Source organism: Triturus cristatus, chromosome 12 (assembly GCF_964204655.1).
Source record: "Triturus cristatus chromosome 12, aTriCri1.1, whole genome shotgun sequence".
NCBI lineage: Eukaryota > Metazoa > Chordata > Amphibia > Caudata > Salamandridae > Triturus > Triturus cristatus.
The window spans coordinates 515,508,809-515,524,781 of NC_140595.1; the positions used below are offsets into that span (position 1 = coordinate 515,508,809).

Sequence of the window (15,973 nt, forward strand, 5' to 3'; positions counted from 1 at the left end):
GCTTCCTTGTGATTAAACGGACGTAAACAGACAACCAAGATTTTCCTAGGAGACACTCGCCCTCCCACCACACCTCCCTGAGCACAGAGGGTTGAGTTTGAACTATACTACTACTGTGCACAGGCCCAATATGCTCATCATTAGTCCCACCCTATCCAATGCTTACCCCACACTGTGATAAAGGTAGACAATGGCAGACCCTGTCACTTATTTGGTAATGTTTGATACACCGTCAAGACAGACTGCTGAAATTGGTACGGCCAGGTGCACAACGTGGGCATGGAACTGGTTGAGCGATACTGTTAGATAATTTCTTCTACTACAGGCTATGGAGCAGTACACCCCACGTTACCCAGAGAGCCCCCAACTTTGCATGCCCTATGTACTGTAATTACTAGCCGCTCCCCTAGAAAACTGATTGCCATGCTGTACATAACAATGCAGCTGAAAGCCCCCATGATCAAACCCAGAGTCTTTGACAGGTGGATGGAAGATCTTGAGAAGGACTTCACTGTTGAGAAATGTAAATGTTTTAATAACACATGCATTCTCTCCCACCATTGCTGATTTCTTCATGTCCAGTATCTCCCCTGGGCCTACTGCACACCAGCTGTTATGTGCAAGATGGGCCTTGTGCTGGATGCTGGGTGCTTTCACTGCAGATGTGAAGTCACTAACTTTCTGCATCTGGCCTTGAGCTATCCTGGGGTATCTGGCTTTTGGACTATTGTCTATACCTCTGAGTGACAGTCAGTCACTCTGTATCAAGGAGACCCCTGGTTGCTCGCCTTGGCTATGTCAAAGATATCCCTGCTAGCACACCCAGATTAACGGCCATGCTACTCCTACTGGCTAAGCAGAGTATTGCCATGCACTGGGGACACCATGGCTGCCTGAAAATTTAAGATTGGCTGGCGGACGCTGCCTTCTGTTAATAACAGCTAGAGGACTACTGGGAGCTAATGCCTGAAAATAATTGACCCAAACACATATAGCCCCCTTTTGAGATTTATACTGCTCAACAAGCTACATGAGGTCGTGAATGTTATCTGCCCTAGCGCAGTATATGAGACCTGGGATATGAGACTAGTGAGATTTGAGGGCACAGTAAGCTCCAGCAAGCTGACATGCAGGGCTCTGGTGTCTTGTGGAGACCTATAATGCTGCTCGGAGGTGATCGCCATGAGTTTTAGAAATAGACACTGATGGCACCTACTGCATAATACTACATGTTGTGGGGTGCCAGTGTTACTTTCTGTATGATGTTCAATTATTGCTTGTAGAGGGATTGAGCTATCGGTTTGCCAGACAAAACGTATGGGTCCCAAAGGGGCTGGCAACTGTATTAATCGGTGAGGTTGCACAGCCACACCATATAATATTCACCTTTTCCTCACAACATTTATTATACATGGCTACGTGAATAATGAGGCCCCCTTAGCTTCCGATTTCTCAAGTTCTCCAATGACAAAAGACATTTTAAAGTATGATTCTTCTTCAACGGCTTAAATTGCACTGTTAAACCTCTCTTCTGCTTCCAACTCTTTCACTAACGGTAATTTTTCCCCACTCAAGAATTCTACAAGTTTGCATTTTCCCTTCAAAACCCACTGGCCAAAACAAGAATCTGAAAATGGTAACACTATATTTGGGGATTGTGGACATTCAGTCAGTGTCCTAGTGACTCTGGCACAGTCTGTGGCCTATAGCTATCACATGTTCATATTTTGAAAATGTTTGCATACCCAACCATTTGATTCCAGAAGGAGCCACATGTGATTCTAGAATAACCCCAAGCATCGAAATTATTAATTTTAGTATGATGATTGTTGTTAGACTTCCTGCACAAGAGACCATGTTCCTCTGTTGAGAAGTCAGCTTTGTTAAGGATTGATGCAATGTTTCTCTTGAACCATTTCTTTTTATTGGGCTATTCTGACCAATTTTAGTAGTAAATGAGTCCAATTTTTAATATGCTTCCATTCCTTATTTTATTTGTAGGCTAGTCAAGGTATTACCAATTCAACATTTGCTCCTTCATTAAAGCCTACGCTAGCTTGTGCACCCACCCAAAGGCTGCTTGATGTGGAAAGCTCTGTACCTGTCATCAACCTGAAAGATGGAACACGATTGGCTGGTGAGGATGCACCAAAAAGGAAAGATTTCGAAAAATGGCTTCAAGAACATCCTGGTTATGTAGAGGATTTAGGAGCTTTTATACCTGTAAGTATATAGTTATGCCAAAAAATAAAAAGGGGGTAGATCCCAAAGTTAATTTTCATGCAGCATGTCTTTGTCCATGATTAATTATTCTGCAGTGAAACGTGTCCTATAATTGTTCTGTACTCTTCTTACGCATTACCTACTTAGAAATGTTGATGAATAGGAATAAAGTTTGAACCATGTATGTCTTCTGCCTAATAAGTCATACATCTAAGTTATTCAGATCAATGTCACATCAAAATGAACCTTGGAGAAAAAATGTAAATATATATTTTAATGTTAGTCTATTAAGTTCTCTGACCTGTTTGAGCTCCTGTGTATGAACATGTGGATTTGATAGAGACTACTAGCCGCAGATTCCTTCACGTAGTATTATCCCCAGGTGTGAGACTAGACCCGGAAAACTTTTTTGCACAGCATCCCTGCACGCAGCAGGGACGGCATCACGCGACTCCGCCCAGGTGTCGTCCGCGTACGTGACGTCAGTGAGGTCACATAAGTCCCACCCCGGCGCACCTACGTCATTTTCTTACTTTTCCGCGTGCAACGCAGTTCCGGTTTGTGCTCTGCGGTACAAAAGAGGGTGGTGATGGACGGAGCATCAGAACCAATCAAACACTCACACCCAGTCAACAGATCTGGGTTTGATCCATCACCGTTCTTTAGCCCACTCTGCCACCCCAGTTCAGACATGGCCATATGCAAATCAGTCTGACCCTGTGCCTCATGGGAACATTCCAGCCCGAACCGCCAAGCCATGCCTTCCCTGGACCGAAAACAAGCTTCCTAGGACCGGTTTCTGGCATTTCAGCCGTCTTCAGCCAGGCTTGCTTGAATCCAGTGGCAAAGTGAGCAAGGAACTCACGTCTGAGCATACCCTGCCAACTTATGGCGAACAAAGCGGTACAAAAGAGGGTGGTGATGGACGGAGCATCAGAACCAATCAAACACTCACACCCAGTCAACAGATCTGGGTTTGATCCATCACCGTTCTTTAGCCCACTCTGCCACCCCAGTTCAGACATGGCCATATGCAAATCAGTCTGACCCTGTGCCTCATGGGAACAGTCCAGCCCGAACCGCCAAGCCATGCCTTCCCTGGACCGAAAACAAGCTTCCTAGGACCGGTTTCTGGCATTTCAGCCGTCTTCAGCCAGGCTTGCTTGAATCCAGTGGCAAAGTGAGCAAGGGACTCACGTCTGAGCATACCCTACCATCTTATGGCGAACAAAGCGGTACAAAAGAGGGTGGTGATGGACGGAGCATCAGAACCAATCAAACACTCACTGTTTAGGCCTTTCCCTTATGCTATTGCTGCGTGTGTGGGAACAGTGTGCGAATGCCTTCGGGCTTTAAAACTTGCTCGTCGTGTGGCCGCCTCATGTCGACGACGGATCCTCACCCCATTTGTATGTGGTGTTTGGGGGAGCACCACGACTCCACTGATTGTGAGGCGTGCCAGCAGATGAAGCCGAAATCCCGGCGGGAGCGCTGGATGAAACTTCTTTCGGCTCTTGTGTCTAGGTCAGCGTTGTCATCTCGCCCGGCCCCTGCAGAGGATTCTCGGACCTGCAGCTTCCATCGCCAATTTCGATCTTCTCCCAGGTCGCAAGAGCGCCGCTTACCTCTTGGTAAGTGTCGCAGTTTGTCCCCGAGAGTCTGGTTCTCGTGGGCTCTCTGAGGGTGGTGCGGCCCCGCATGTCGCCCCCCCCCTTCCTGCCATTTCCCGGCGTGGGGGCGACCAGAGCCCAGAGCCCAGATGGAGACATATCAGGCGGCTTTGCAGGCCTCGCTGACTTCTACTCCTTCTCCTTCCCCTCCTGGGACATCAGCAGATCCCTTGCAGTGTGCGGGGCCCTCCGTGGTGTCGCCGGTGGCTCCGGCACCGACTGGTTCGGATCCAGGCTCAGAGGATGTGGTGCCGTTGGGGCGCGGCCCTTTGGGGGTCCTTCCTTCGGACCACAGAGCCTCTGCTTCACCGCAAACTCCCGCGGGAGTCCCTGTGGTGTCGCCGGGGCTCGGGTCGCACCCCCGAGCCCCCCTCGGTCCTCGGGACAGGTGGCGGCCTTGGCCGAGGTGACGCCGCTACGGCGCCAGCGGCTGCTGACCCTGGCGGCGCCACTGGGGTCGGCGGAGGGCCCATCTCGCCCTGTCGCGGCTGGCGGGGGACTCCTCGTCCCTTCACGCAGGTGGCTGCCTCGTCGGAGGTCAGGTTGGCGCCGCCCCGGCTCCGGCACAGCTCCGGTCTCCTGCGCCGTGTGCTGTGTCAGAGGTCACCCCGGCTTCTCCTCCTGCCTCAGTTTGCGGACACTACGGCGCCAGGCCGACGTCTGGTTGTTGACTCGTCTTAGGATGCCTCCTCTTCTCCAGAGGTTCGGCGGTTGCTGGTGTCATCCTCACCGGAGACGGGCCGCCGTGTCGTGGCTTTTTCCCAGACGCCGTCTAAGGGCGGCTCCTCGCCGTCTCCACGACCGCGGTCTTCGCTGGAGGAGCCGCAGGTCCCCCACTCTTAGGGCCCTCTTCCTTCCTTCCGGCCTTGGCCCTTCCTTCCACCGGTTGGCTTGGGGGATGGCTGCCTTAGCTTGCAGCCGTCACCTAACGAGGAGCTGCTTTCCCCTCCGTGAGTCCCTACGGAGGCGGGTGCGGCTCTCGCCTGCGCTCTTTCCATTTCCACGACTGTAGGAATTTTGCGCATGGGTGATCCAGCTACCCATTTCCCCGCAGATCATCTTCTGGAGGTTCTCCATCAGGACTCTGGTGGTAGGGAACTGTTGCTTTCCTTCGAGGGTTCACTCCACTCTTCTCACTTGGGGCCGTCCCGCCACGGGGGACCCGGTGCCCCAGCACCTTCTGCACCGCCACCATCCGGCACTGCGTGATCCGGTGTGCCTTTCTCTTCACCCTTCGACCAGAGGCCCTCCTTTTGCAGTCTGCCTTTCCTGCTTTGCCGCTGCTGTTGTCTCCCCCGTCACGGGAGGCCTGCTGGCTGGACTCTTGGGGACGCAATATGCTTGCCTCGGCCAGTGCGGCTCTGCGGGCCCTTAACACACTGTGTGTTTTGGCTAGGGCCACATCTTGCTTGTGGGACTCGGCGGAGTCCCTAATGTCTGCCGCTTCTCAGGAGGGCGCCTGAGTGGATTTGAGACACCATGTCCTGGATGGTCGGGAGCTGGCAGCGTTTGTCCTTCGTTCCGCTCATCTCGGAGGTGCTGGGTCGTGCCATGGCTTCTTCGATTGCCCTTCGTCACAATGACTGGCATCGGGACAGTGTGTTCCCGGAGAATGTTAGAGAACGGCTCGTGGACCTCCCCTTCAATGGTGCTCTTTTGTTCCATGCCCCTGCGGACTCAGCCATCCAGAGGTTCTTGGCGGGGCTTCGTCCTCCTCCTCCTCCTTCTTCTCCTCCTCTGTGACCTGCGTGTTGATCTGGTTCTTGGCGCTGTTCTTTCGTTGGTGCGGGTCGCCCCGGTTGTCTGTTCTGTGTGCTTCATGGCCCCTCGAGTCCTCCTTGCTGAGGCTCTGGTTCTGTTGGCTTCGGGCCAGCCCTTTTTGACTGCGCGTTTTCCTTTGGGTTTTTTACACCATGCTGGGCCTGAGATTGGGCCTTAGGCGTTTCCCCTCCTGCGAGGTTTTTTGCCGCAGGTCTTTTTTGTTGCGGAACTGCTGCGGAAGTTTCCTCCTAAGAGGTCCCCATGTCTTGGGATATGACATGCCCTATGTAGGTCAGGGTTGGCTGTTACATAGCCCTGGTATGTGCTTGGGAGTTGTGGTCACCTGCGGGCTTCTGCTCTTCGTGGCGTTATGGTATGTTGCGGATGCAACCTTCTTCTACGCCTTTTTGCTTTGAGTGTTTCGTTCTGTGGTGTCCCTGGCGTCTGGCGGAGCTTGCCAGTGCCGCCCTCTTGTTCTTTCTGCACCATTGTGCCTTCTTTGGGCTTTAGTGGGACTGTCATCCTGGCTTCTCCGCTGCTTCCAGTGGGCCTTGCACTCGGTTCTACCTCTTCTCCCTGTGAGGGGGATGGTCTCTGACTTCTGGACCCTCTTATGGGCGCAGTTTGTCCCTGCGGGGTGTTGGACGATTCTTCCTGGGTAACCTGGAGTTCCTCTTTTCGGCTTCCGCCTGCTTCTTGCTGCCGGCGCCGTCCTGTCTGGGATTGCCTTTGCTCTGCCTCTTCTCCTTCGAGTCTCTAGGTTGCTCTTCTCCTTCGGTGCTCCTTTCCTTGCCTTGGGCGGAGGTTTTGTTGCCTCATGTGGGCGTGGGTGTTTGGCCTCTTTGCGCCTTGCCTTGTTTCCTCTGCTGAGTGAGGACAGGCTATCTTCTCCTTCTCTTTTTCCACCCCCGCCCCCCTTGAGGTTGGTGGCCTCCTGGTGGCGGGGGTTTCCTTTTGCCTGGGGGACGGGGCTCCTCGTCCTGTTATCGGCCTCTGCCATAGTGCGGCCCTCTGTTGTGCCCAGGTGAGTGGGGTCCTCTCGCAGACCCTCCTTCCCCTTGGGTATGGCTAGGGTATCTATTCTACATGAAGGAATCTGCGGCTAGTAGTCTCTATCAGATGTATGAGTTACTTACCTTTGGTAACGATGTATCTGGTAGAGACGATTCTAGTCGCAGATTCCTTCACGGCCCGCCCTTCCTCCCCATTCTGCGAGGGCTTGTGATTTGGTCTTTTGCACCCGCTTCCCTGTGGGTGTCTGTCTCTTCTATGAGTACATTCCTTCCCTCTTTCTATCAGGCTGTCCCTTTTTCCTCCCCGTTGTCACATGGGAGGATAGGTTTGTTGGTACTACTGGCTCTTTGCAATCCTTGAGGTTAGGGTCTTTTGGCTGTGCCTCTGCCCTTATTCCTGATGGGGGTTGTCATAATCTGGGATGGGGATGTCTTGGAGTTTTGTTGTTCTCTGTGTCCCCCCGACAGGTTCCCCTTCCTTGTCTTTGGTTGGGGTTGTAGTCCTGTTGCATGTTATCGTGACATTTTTACATATGTCCCTTGTCTCTGGGGGGGGCTGTCTCTGTACTGGCAGGTTTGCTGCACTGTTCTTTATTCTTTCCCTGCCTTTGGGTACTGCAGTGCCGGGCACTGCTCTTTATGGGGTTCAATTCCTTTTTCTGCTCTTTCGCACGCTGTTCCTATACTCTCACAGTTTTGTCTGCAGGCTCCGCGTTGTGGCGCGGAAAAGTTCTCAGAAGTAGACTGCCGTAGGCACGCAGGGGTGGGACTTATGTGACCTCGCTGACGTCACGTACGTGGAAAACGCCTGGGCGGAGTCACGTGATGCCGTCCCCCCGGTGCGCAGGGATGCTGGGCAAAAAAGTTTTCCGGGTCCAGGCTCACGGCTGGGGATAATTCTACGTGAAGGAATCTGCGGCTAGAATAGTCTCTACCAGAGACATTGTTACCGAAGGGAAGTAACTCGTACTTTATTTGTAGCTCCTCGTCCTTTCCTCAGGAACATTTCCGGTGAACAGATTTCCTTTCCCCAAATGCTGAGCTTTTTCAATCCTTGTTTTAACTTTCTAACCTCATTTCACATTTCAGATTGTATCAAGTGCCGAAAATAACTGGTGAAGCTGTGATACCTTGGGCAGAGGGAGATTTTTTTTTTAACCTTATTGAGCAAGACTTGCAGGTCTGATAAATATATACAATTGTCTGACCTAGTTGAGAATACATTATGTGATCGCGACTTCTAGCTGTAGATTTCTTACCTTCGAATTATCCCCATGCATCAGACTGAATCTGGAATTTTTTTCATGATCAGTACCCCTGCGTGCTGGTAGGTGGCGTCCTTCATCACCACATGGCGTAGTCTGCGCCAGAAGTGATGTGAGCAGTGCCTTATAGACACCGCACTAGCACTCTGATTTCAGTTCTTTTCTTTCAAGCACCAGGCAGCGCAGGTCCAGAGAAGGGTTATCGGCAGTCACTTTTTGATTGACCTTTTTTTCGACCTTTTGTGAAAGATTTTTTAAGAAATCGTGTCCTGTTGTGACAGGGATGCCCACAATGGAGGCTGGTTTTAAGCCCTGTGGCTTCTGTCACTGGTAAATGTCAGTGATAGACCCACACCTCATTTACCTCTAGTGCCTTGAACATGACCACAGTGCCAAGACCTGCGTCGACTGTCACGCTATGCACCCCAAGGCCTTGAGGGAGCGCTCCCTCAAGCTTCTTGACGCTCGATGTGCGACCATCTCAATCCTGGTGGAGAGGAAGGTCCCGAGAATGCTCACGGAGCCACTCTAAATGCTCGTTGTCCCACTCAAATTCTTTTGGATAAGTCGCACACACATAACCCGTTTCCTAATAGGTAGCCAGTGAAGGGCTCGCAAAATGGGGCGGAGGCTGAGCAAGAGGGGAGGTTACAAATTAATTGGGCTGCTGTATTGTGCACCACTTGAGGCTCAGCCAGCAATGAGTCATTTGCTGCTACTAAGAGTGCATTCCCATATTCAAGGTAACTCGTAATCAGTGCTTGGACTAGTCTTTCTTGCTGGAGAAGAGAGCCATGGAAAAAGTTTACTAAGTAAACGTATAGTGTCAAAACAGGTGCCACAGATTGTGCTGACTTGGTCCTTTAAAGAAAGTATCTGTTCAAACTTGATGCCAAGATTTTTGACAGCCTGTTTAGGGCAAGGGGCAGGGCCTAATTCAGAATGTCACCCGACCAATGACCAAGACTCCTGAGCCATGCCAAACAGCACTATTTCTGTTTTTTGTGATTTAATTGGAGACAGTTGTTGGTCATCCAATCAGCAATTTTCCACATGCAGTCCATAAAATGGGTTTTAACTATTACTGGGGCCTTCCATAAAGTGATGACGAGTTGGGTGTCATCTGCGTAAGACACGCTTTCAAACCTGCAGAAGGGGGGGGTATGTAGACATTAAATTATGTCGGGTTCAGGGACGAACGCAGCAGGAGTCCTCTATCAACCTGCATAGTTCGGTAACTAAAGGAGTATATGAAGATGTTTTGGGTCCATTACTGAGAAAATTCCTGAGTCTGTGTAGTGCTCCACCATGTATGCCAGCATTGTGCAGTCTGCGGAGTAAGATAGAATGGGAGACTGTGTCGAACGCCGCCAGCAGATCCAGGAATACCAGCATTGCTGGAGTACCTGCATCTAGTGAGTCTGTTGGTATCCGTGACTGCCACTAGTGCGGTTTTCATGCTGTGCATTGTTCTGAAGCCAGATTGTGAGGGGTCAAGATCTTGTTTTCTTCCAGGTAGGCAGTTATTTGTTTACTTATGTGACAATCTAGACACTTTCCTTGTAGAGTAAGTAAAGAGATAGGGTGATAGTTGGAAAGAATATCAGGGTTGGCGTTGCATTTTTTTAAATATTGGAGACACTTGAGCAGACTTACACTCAGCTGGGAAAGAGGCAGAGTCTAGAGAGAGATTCCACATATCTGAAAGAGATACGTTAGTGATAGATTCCTTACCTTCGAATATCCCCAGGCGTCAGACTGGATCCAGAAAGTTTTCGTCAGCAGGACCCTTGCACATCGGGAGGCGTCGTCGTGTGGCTGCACGTAGGTCGCTGGCGTCGTAGTCGCCGAGAAGACGTCGGAGCTACTTAGACGCGCCCACGCGCGCTGACGTCCGTTCTGTACACGACTATTCCGCACCAAGAACGCATGCCAGAGACCAACTACTGGTGCAATAGAACTAGGGCCCTGAAAGGGATGACCTGAACCCTAGAGAACAGTTCGCATAATGGGGAGGGCGGGCGGTAAGGAATCTATCACTAACTAATGTCTCTTACAGCTATATTGTTACACAAGTAAGTAACTTGTGCATCTGAAAAAGACATGTTCGTGATAGATTCCTTACCCTAGAATACATACCCAAGCAATACCAACCCCGTAGGAGGGTCTGCGAAATGAAATGACACCAGAAAGTCACGAAGAACCGACCGGCCAAAGAAGCCGTCTCTCCGGACTTGACTGTGAAGGCAATAGTGCTTAGTGAAAGTATGCAGTGAGGCCCAAGTAGCTGCCTGACATATCTTGCAGGGGGACACCACGTCCTAATGCTGTAGTAGCTGCTGTCGCCCTGGTAGAATGGGCACGCAGCCCAGCCGGTGGTTCCTTTTTAGCCAGAGGGTAACAGGCTTTATTGCAAAAGACAACCCATCGGGAGATAGTCCGCTTGTGCACAGCCCGACCTTTCTTGGCACCCACGTAGCCAACAAAGAGCTGGTCATCCACCCAGAACTGCTGTGTGTGGTTGAGATAGAATGAAAGCGCACGTTTTGGCTCCAGACGGTGGAGCCTCTCTTCCTCTCTTGAAGGATGCGGAGGCGGAAAGAAAGTGAGCAAAGTAACAGTTTGCCCGAGATGAAAGGTAGTGACTACTTTTGGTAGAAAGGAGGGACGTGGTTGAAGCACAACTTAAGGTAAGGAATCTATCATTAACTAATGTCTCTTACAGATATATCGTTACACAAGTAAGTAAATTGTGTGTCCGTGACCACCAGTGCAATTCAGAGGCTAAGGAGGAAGTGACCTTGGAGAGGGGCAAATGTCCCATGGGGTGCCATATTTAGTGCTGGCCAGCATCGCTTGTACCTGCTCCAGAGAGCATAGCTCAAATTTATCCAATGCTGAGGAGCTATTTGGAAAATGCACATTGAAATTTATAGAATAGCCCCATTGTCTCTAGATAGTAGAATTATCATAGATGTTATTAATCTTGTCTTTAAAAAGTCTGCTGAAGGATAGCATAGCGATTGGGAGGCCGAAATAGAACTATTATAAGCACGCAACTTCACACATTTCTTTCACTGTTTTAAACACTGTTTGGTGGAGTTACCTGCCTGGTTTATTCTTTTCTGCAATGTACTGTTTGCAGGCTACCTTAATATATGTGTGATAATTTTTTAAAGACCCCCTATAAATGTCTTTGTTCGAGGGACATTTAGTGAGACACCACCTGCGTTTTAATCGTTTGCACTGGATTTTACATGACGCAGTTAATCAGAGTACCATGAAACATGGCCTCTTGTTACTGTTGGAGACGCCCATTTAAGTGGAGCAATTTTAGCAAAGGCGTGAGTCAAAAGGCCTTTGTACGGTTTGATTTATATCCATGTGTAAGGGGTTCAGGAAGGACTCAATAGAGTCGGGTGAGACTGCTTTCCAATTTCTTCATACACCACTAGTTCCTGAACTAAGCTTCTTGACCGCCTGGTCACTAGGGGATTAGTAACTTAATCAAGTAGTGGTTAATCCATATATGCTAGAGACTACTATAAGCGCAGATTCCTTAACGTAGAATTATCCCCAGGCGTGAGACTGGATCCGGATTTTTTTTTTTTTGCCACCGCATCACTGCGCGCCGGGGGGCAGTACCACGCGACTCCGCCCTGACGTCGTCTGCGGACGTGACGTCACCGAGGTCACAAGTCCCACCCCCGCGCGCTGACATACGTTTCCGTCTTTTCCGCGTGCAACGCGGATCCAGAGTGAGTTCCCTTGTCCTGTTTTCAGGCCTCTTTTACGCCTTTGCGTTTGGAACAGTGTGCAATGCCTTCAGGTTTTAAGACGTGTGCTTCTTGGGCGCGTCGGATGTCGGAGACAGACCCTCGCCCTATTTGTATGTGGTGTTTGGGCGAGCACCATGATTCTATGGAATTCTATTGTCAGCATCTCAAGCCGAAGTCCCGGCGGGAGTGCCGGATGAAATTGCTTTCGGCCCGCTTGTCCAGATCGTTCTCGTCCCAGCGTCCGTCCCCTACCTCGGAAGGGTCCAGAAGCTACCGATTCCGGCTGCGGCATCGCCTTCACCGAGGCCACACGGGTATCGCTCGCCAGCCGGTAAGTCCAGCAGCTTGCCACCCAGGCCCTGTCCTCATTCTGCAGAGGGCACGGGTTCCCCTTGGGACATGCGCCCACGCCCGTCGCCACCCTATCTGCCGTTTCCTGGCGTTGGGGCGACAAGGGCCCAAATGAAGGACTATGCTACGGCTTTTCAAGCTTCTTTGGGCCCCCTCCTCTTCCTGAGACGTCTGCGGATCCCTCGCCATGCGCGGGGCCTTCTGTGGACTCGCCGGTGGCTTCGCCCCTGGCGCCGACTAGTTCGGCTTCAGGTTTTGGAGATGTGGTGTCATCGAGGTGCGGCCCGACGGGTTTCCCCTCTTCGACCCACGGCGACCCTGCCTCGCCGCAAAACCCAGCGGGGTTCCCTGTGGTGTCGCAGGAGGTCGCCGGGACTCACGGCTCGGTCCCAAGTCCCCCTCGGTCCTCTGGGCAGACGGCTGTCTTACAGGAGGCTGGGCGGATGCCTTTCCGGCGCCGACGCCTCTCCTCCCCGGCCCTGGTGGCGCCGCGGGTGGAGGCCGGGACCCGGGGTGCCTTCCCGAGTCCCTCTCGGTCCTCTGCGCAGACAGCTGCCTCGTCGGAGGTCGAGCCAGCGCCTTTTCGGCTCCTACCCAGCCCCTTTCTTCTATGAGGCACGTGGTGGTGGTGGTCGACTCAGCACCCCTGGTGCACACTTCAGCGCAGATCGAGGACACACCGGTGCCTATGGCGGACTGGATTAGTAAAGCCGTGTAGGTCCTCAGATTGGACTGTCTGTGTCCTTTTTTGACTGATTGGTAAGCTGCCTGTGGTGATACCCCTGTTTTGTTTTGGGACGTTTCATACCCTAGGTGGGGTACCTGTTGGCTATTGTATAGCTCTGTCCTAAGCTGGGCGGGTGTGGATACCTTCCAGGGTACCTCGCGTTTCCTCACGTCACTGTATGCTGCTTGGTGCGGTCTTTTTCTTCCGCCTTAGCGCAGCTTGCACTGCTCCAGGTTCTGTCCTGCTCAGTAGCCAGTGTTTCTAGCCTTCTACAGGGCCTGCCTGTCGTCCATTTTACCCTTTGTTCCTGCGGGATATCTGCATCTGTGCGTTTTGCCTTTCCTCTTAAGCCTCTGGCTCGCCAGACCGCCTGTTGTCATGCCGTCTACGGCGTCTTGTCTTGGTGTTTCCACCTTATTATCTGACGTTTTGGCCTGGTCCTCTGCCTGGTGTTCCAGGGGGGCTTGGATATTCCTGGTGTTCTCCTGTGTTGTGGTTGCCAGCTTTGGGTCTGTGCTACATATTTCTTGCTTCCCGGGGGTCGCTTCACCTTCCCCCTCCCTCCCCCATCGCTGCTTCTTGGGGGGGTACTTCTCCTCTTTGTCTTCTGGCCGGTCCCACTTCTCTTCGTGGGCCGGGCTGTGCCTCTGGGACGGTCATTCTCTGAGGCTTGTTCTGGGGATCCCTTGCCTCTGTCTTCGTCTTGCGCTCGGCTTGTTCTGGGCACACTACTTCATGGTATTTGCCAGCTGCCTGCTGCGCACGCCTGGTCGTGATGGTCCACCTCCATGGGCCTCGGCGTGTACCCGTGTGCTCCTGTCCCTTGCCTGCTGGATCCTTGTGCGACTGTCTTCCTTTTAACGTATGCAATTATCGGCTGTGGGGCCGTTCCTCCCTTGACCCTGCCTCGAGGCTGATGGCAGTTCGGCTGTTCCCTTCGCTGTGTGTGTTCTCCTGAGGCGGGCTCTGCCTCCGTTCCACCTCTTCTCATGGATTTTGCGGGTGGTTCTTTTCTTCCCTTGGTGCTCTCTTGGTGCCACCTGTCTCTCCGGGTTTTCTGGTGGACACCCTTTGCCCCTCGGGTAGGCTTGTAGTATCCTGGCCTTCCTCCTTGTTCTTGCTGCCTTCTGCTTGGTGGGGGCTGGGTGGTCCTTCGTGTCCCCCTGACGCATCCCCTGTTGGGGCCTTGTGTTCTTCCAAGCTGGTGAGGTTCTCTCGCAAACCCTCATCGCCTCTGGGTATGGCTAGGTTATCTATTCTACGTTAAGGAATCTGCAGCTAGTAGTCTCTATCAGATGTACAAGATACTTGCTGTTGGAAATGGCACTTTTTGCAGGGTCATCCCTAAACCTTTTGCCTTCCTCCTGTATTTTTTCTGACCTGTTTGTGTTGATGTTATGACTCTGAGCACTTTACCACTGCTGATCAGTGCTAAAGTGCATATGCTCTCCCTGTGTAAATATGACATGTGAATTGGTATATCCATGATTGGCTTATTTGGTTTACCTGTTAGTCCCTAGTAATGTGGGCTGTGTGTGCCCAGGGCTGGTAAACCAAATGCTGCTGGTGGGCCTGCAGCGCTGAGTTGCACCACCCACAGAAGCAGCTTGTAAAGTGTGTCTCAGACATGCAACTGCAGTGTCTGTGTGCAGTCTAGAACTGCCATCTTGGCTGTGAAGTGCACCCACTTCCCAGCCCCTGAACCTTCCCTTGGCATCATGTAAGCCACCCCTATGGTAGGGTGAGTTGTTATGTGTAAGGTAGGACATGCTCTGATGTGTGTAGCATGTCCTGGTAGTGAATTACACCCAATTTCGTTTTTCACTACTGTAAGGCTACCTGTTCTCCATAGGCCAGAATGGGAGGTTTGGCTATTACATTCTATAGTCTTAACTGACCCATAGAACATGGTAGAAAAACGAATTTAGTATGCCTGAGCTCAGAATATTAAAATACATCTTTTAGTGAAGTTTATTTTTATATTCTGTGTTTGAAAATACCACTTTTAGAAAGTAGGTATTTTCTTGCCTAAGCCTTCCAGTGTGCTCTGCTATTATGTGTATTATCTGTCTGGGTTTGGAGTGACAGGGCTGGGGAATTCCAGGAGACAGGGTGATGTGTCCCAGTGGTGAATAGAGAGATCTGCATCTAGATGGGTGGGAGAAGTTGCACCTGGGACCTGAATAGGGCTGTGCCTTCCCTCCACAAAGCTGGCTCCACCTCCTATGGTGCGTGTGATGTCTCTGCCCTGCACCCTGAAAGGAAAGAAGCAGCCTGGTAAACAAAGTGCTCCAGGACTGAGCAGAACTGGTTCTGGCTGGGTTCAGTGACTTGTGACTCTTTAGAACAAAGACTTTTGGGGTATAAATATCTGTGCTGAAACCCCTACAATTTGTATTGCCCCTGGATTTCAAGACCAACCTCTGTCCGTGGAACTGAATAAAGCTGAAGGAGAGGACTGTCCTGGTGTTGTGTGCTGTTACCTGGATTGGCCTGCAGTAGTTTTCATTGGACTGGAAAAAGGAGGGAAAAGGAGCTGTAAGAGAACTTTTTAATCTTGAACCTGCAATCACCCAAGGGCTAGAGAGAGAGCTAGCCCCCTGACTGAAGTCTCAGGACCAGTAGACGTCATTTCGTCGCTAAAGCCTCAAAATTATCGCTAAACGCTCAAAATCATCGCTACACCAACAGAGCGTAAAGAAAATTGTCACATCACTGTCGCTGAAGGCTCGCTGGCCTGATCATCGCCCCGCACGTTTGCGGGCAGAAAATCATTGCTACAGCTGCGGAGCGTCCGGAAAATCGTCGCATCGCTGCCGCTGATGGCCCGCTGGCCTGATCATCGCCCCGCATGTTTGCGACCCGAAAATCATCGCTACAGTGGCTGAGCGTCCGGAAAATCGTCGCTAACCCCCGTTATCGAGCGGCCGTGACCAAAGCGTGAGGAAAAATATCGCTAACCCACCGGAGCAACATTTCTTGTGGATTATTTGACAACATCTCAGAACTGTGAGTAAAAAGGGTCGCAGAGACCATTGCCCGGAACTGAGCTTTACCTTCCCCCTTGGAACTATTTTTGCAGCATCCAGAGAGAACTATTTTTGTACAGTATTGTGATTTCCTCGTTATTTGGTCTTGTGATAAGTCTCTATAAATATAACTATTTTCTTTGATAACTACCTGT

At 51.3% G+C, this 15,973-nt stretch overlaps 1 protein-coding gene across 7 annotated transcripts in view; it reads left to right on the top strand.

The window, feature by feature from the left end:
- Positions 1-15,973, top strand: part of CHD9 (chromodomain helicase DNA binding protein 9) — a 1,905,864-nt gene that overhangs the window by 1,716,596 nt on the left and 173,295 nt on the right. For all 7 annotated transcript variants that reach the window (XM_085637757.1, XM_085637759.1, XM_085637761.1 and 4 more), the window contains one exon: positions 2,002-2,223. In XM_085637757.1, coding sequence (XP_085493883.1) covers positions 2,002-2,223 — 222 coding nt within the window. The remainder of the gene's footprint in view (positions 1-2,001; positions 2,224-15,973) is intronic.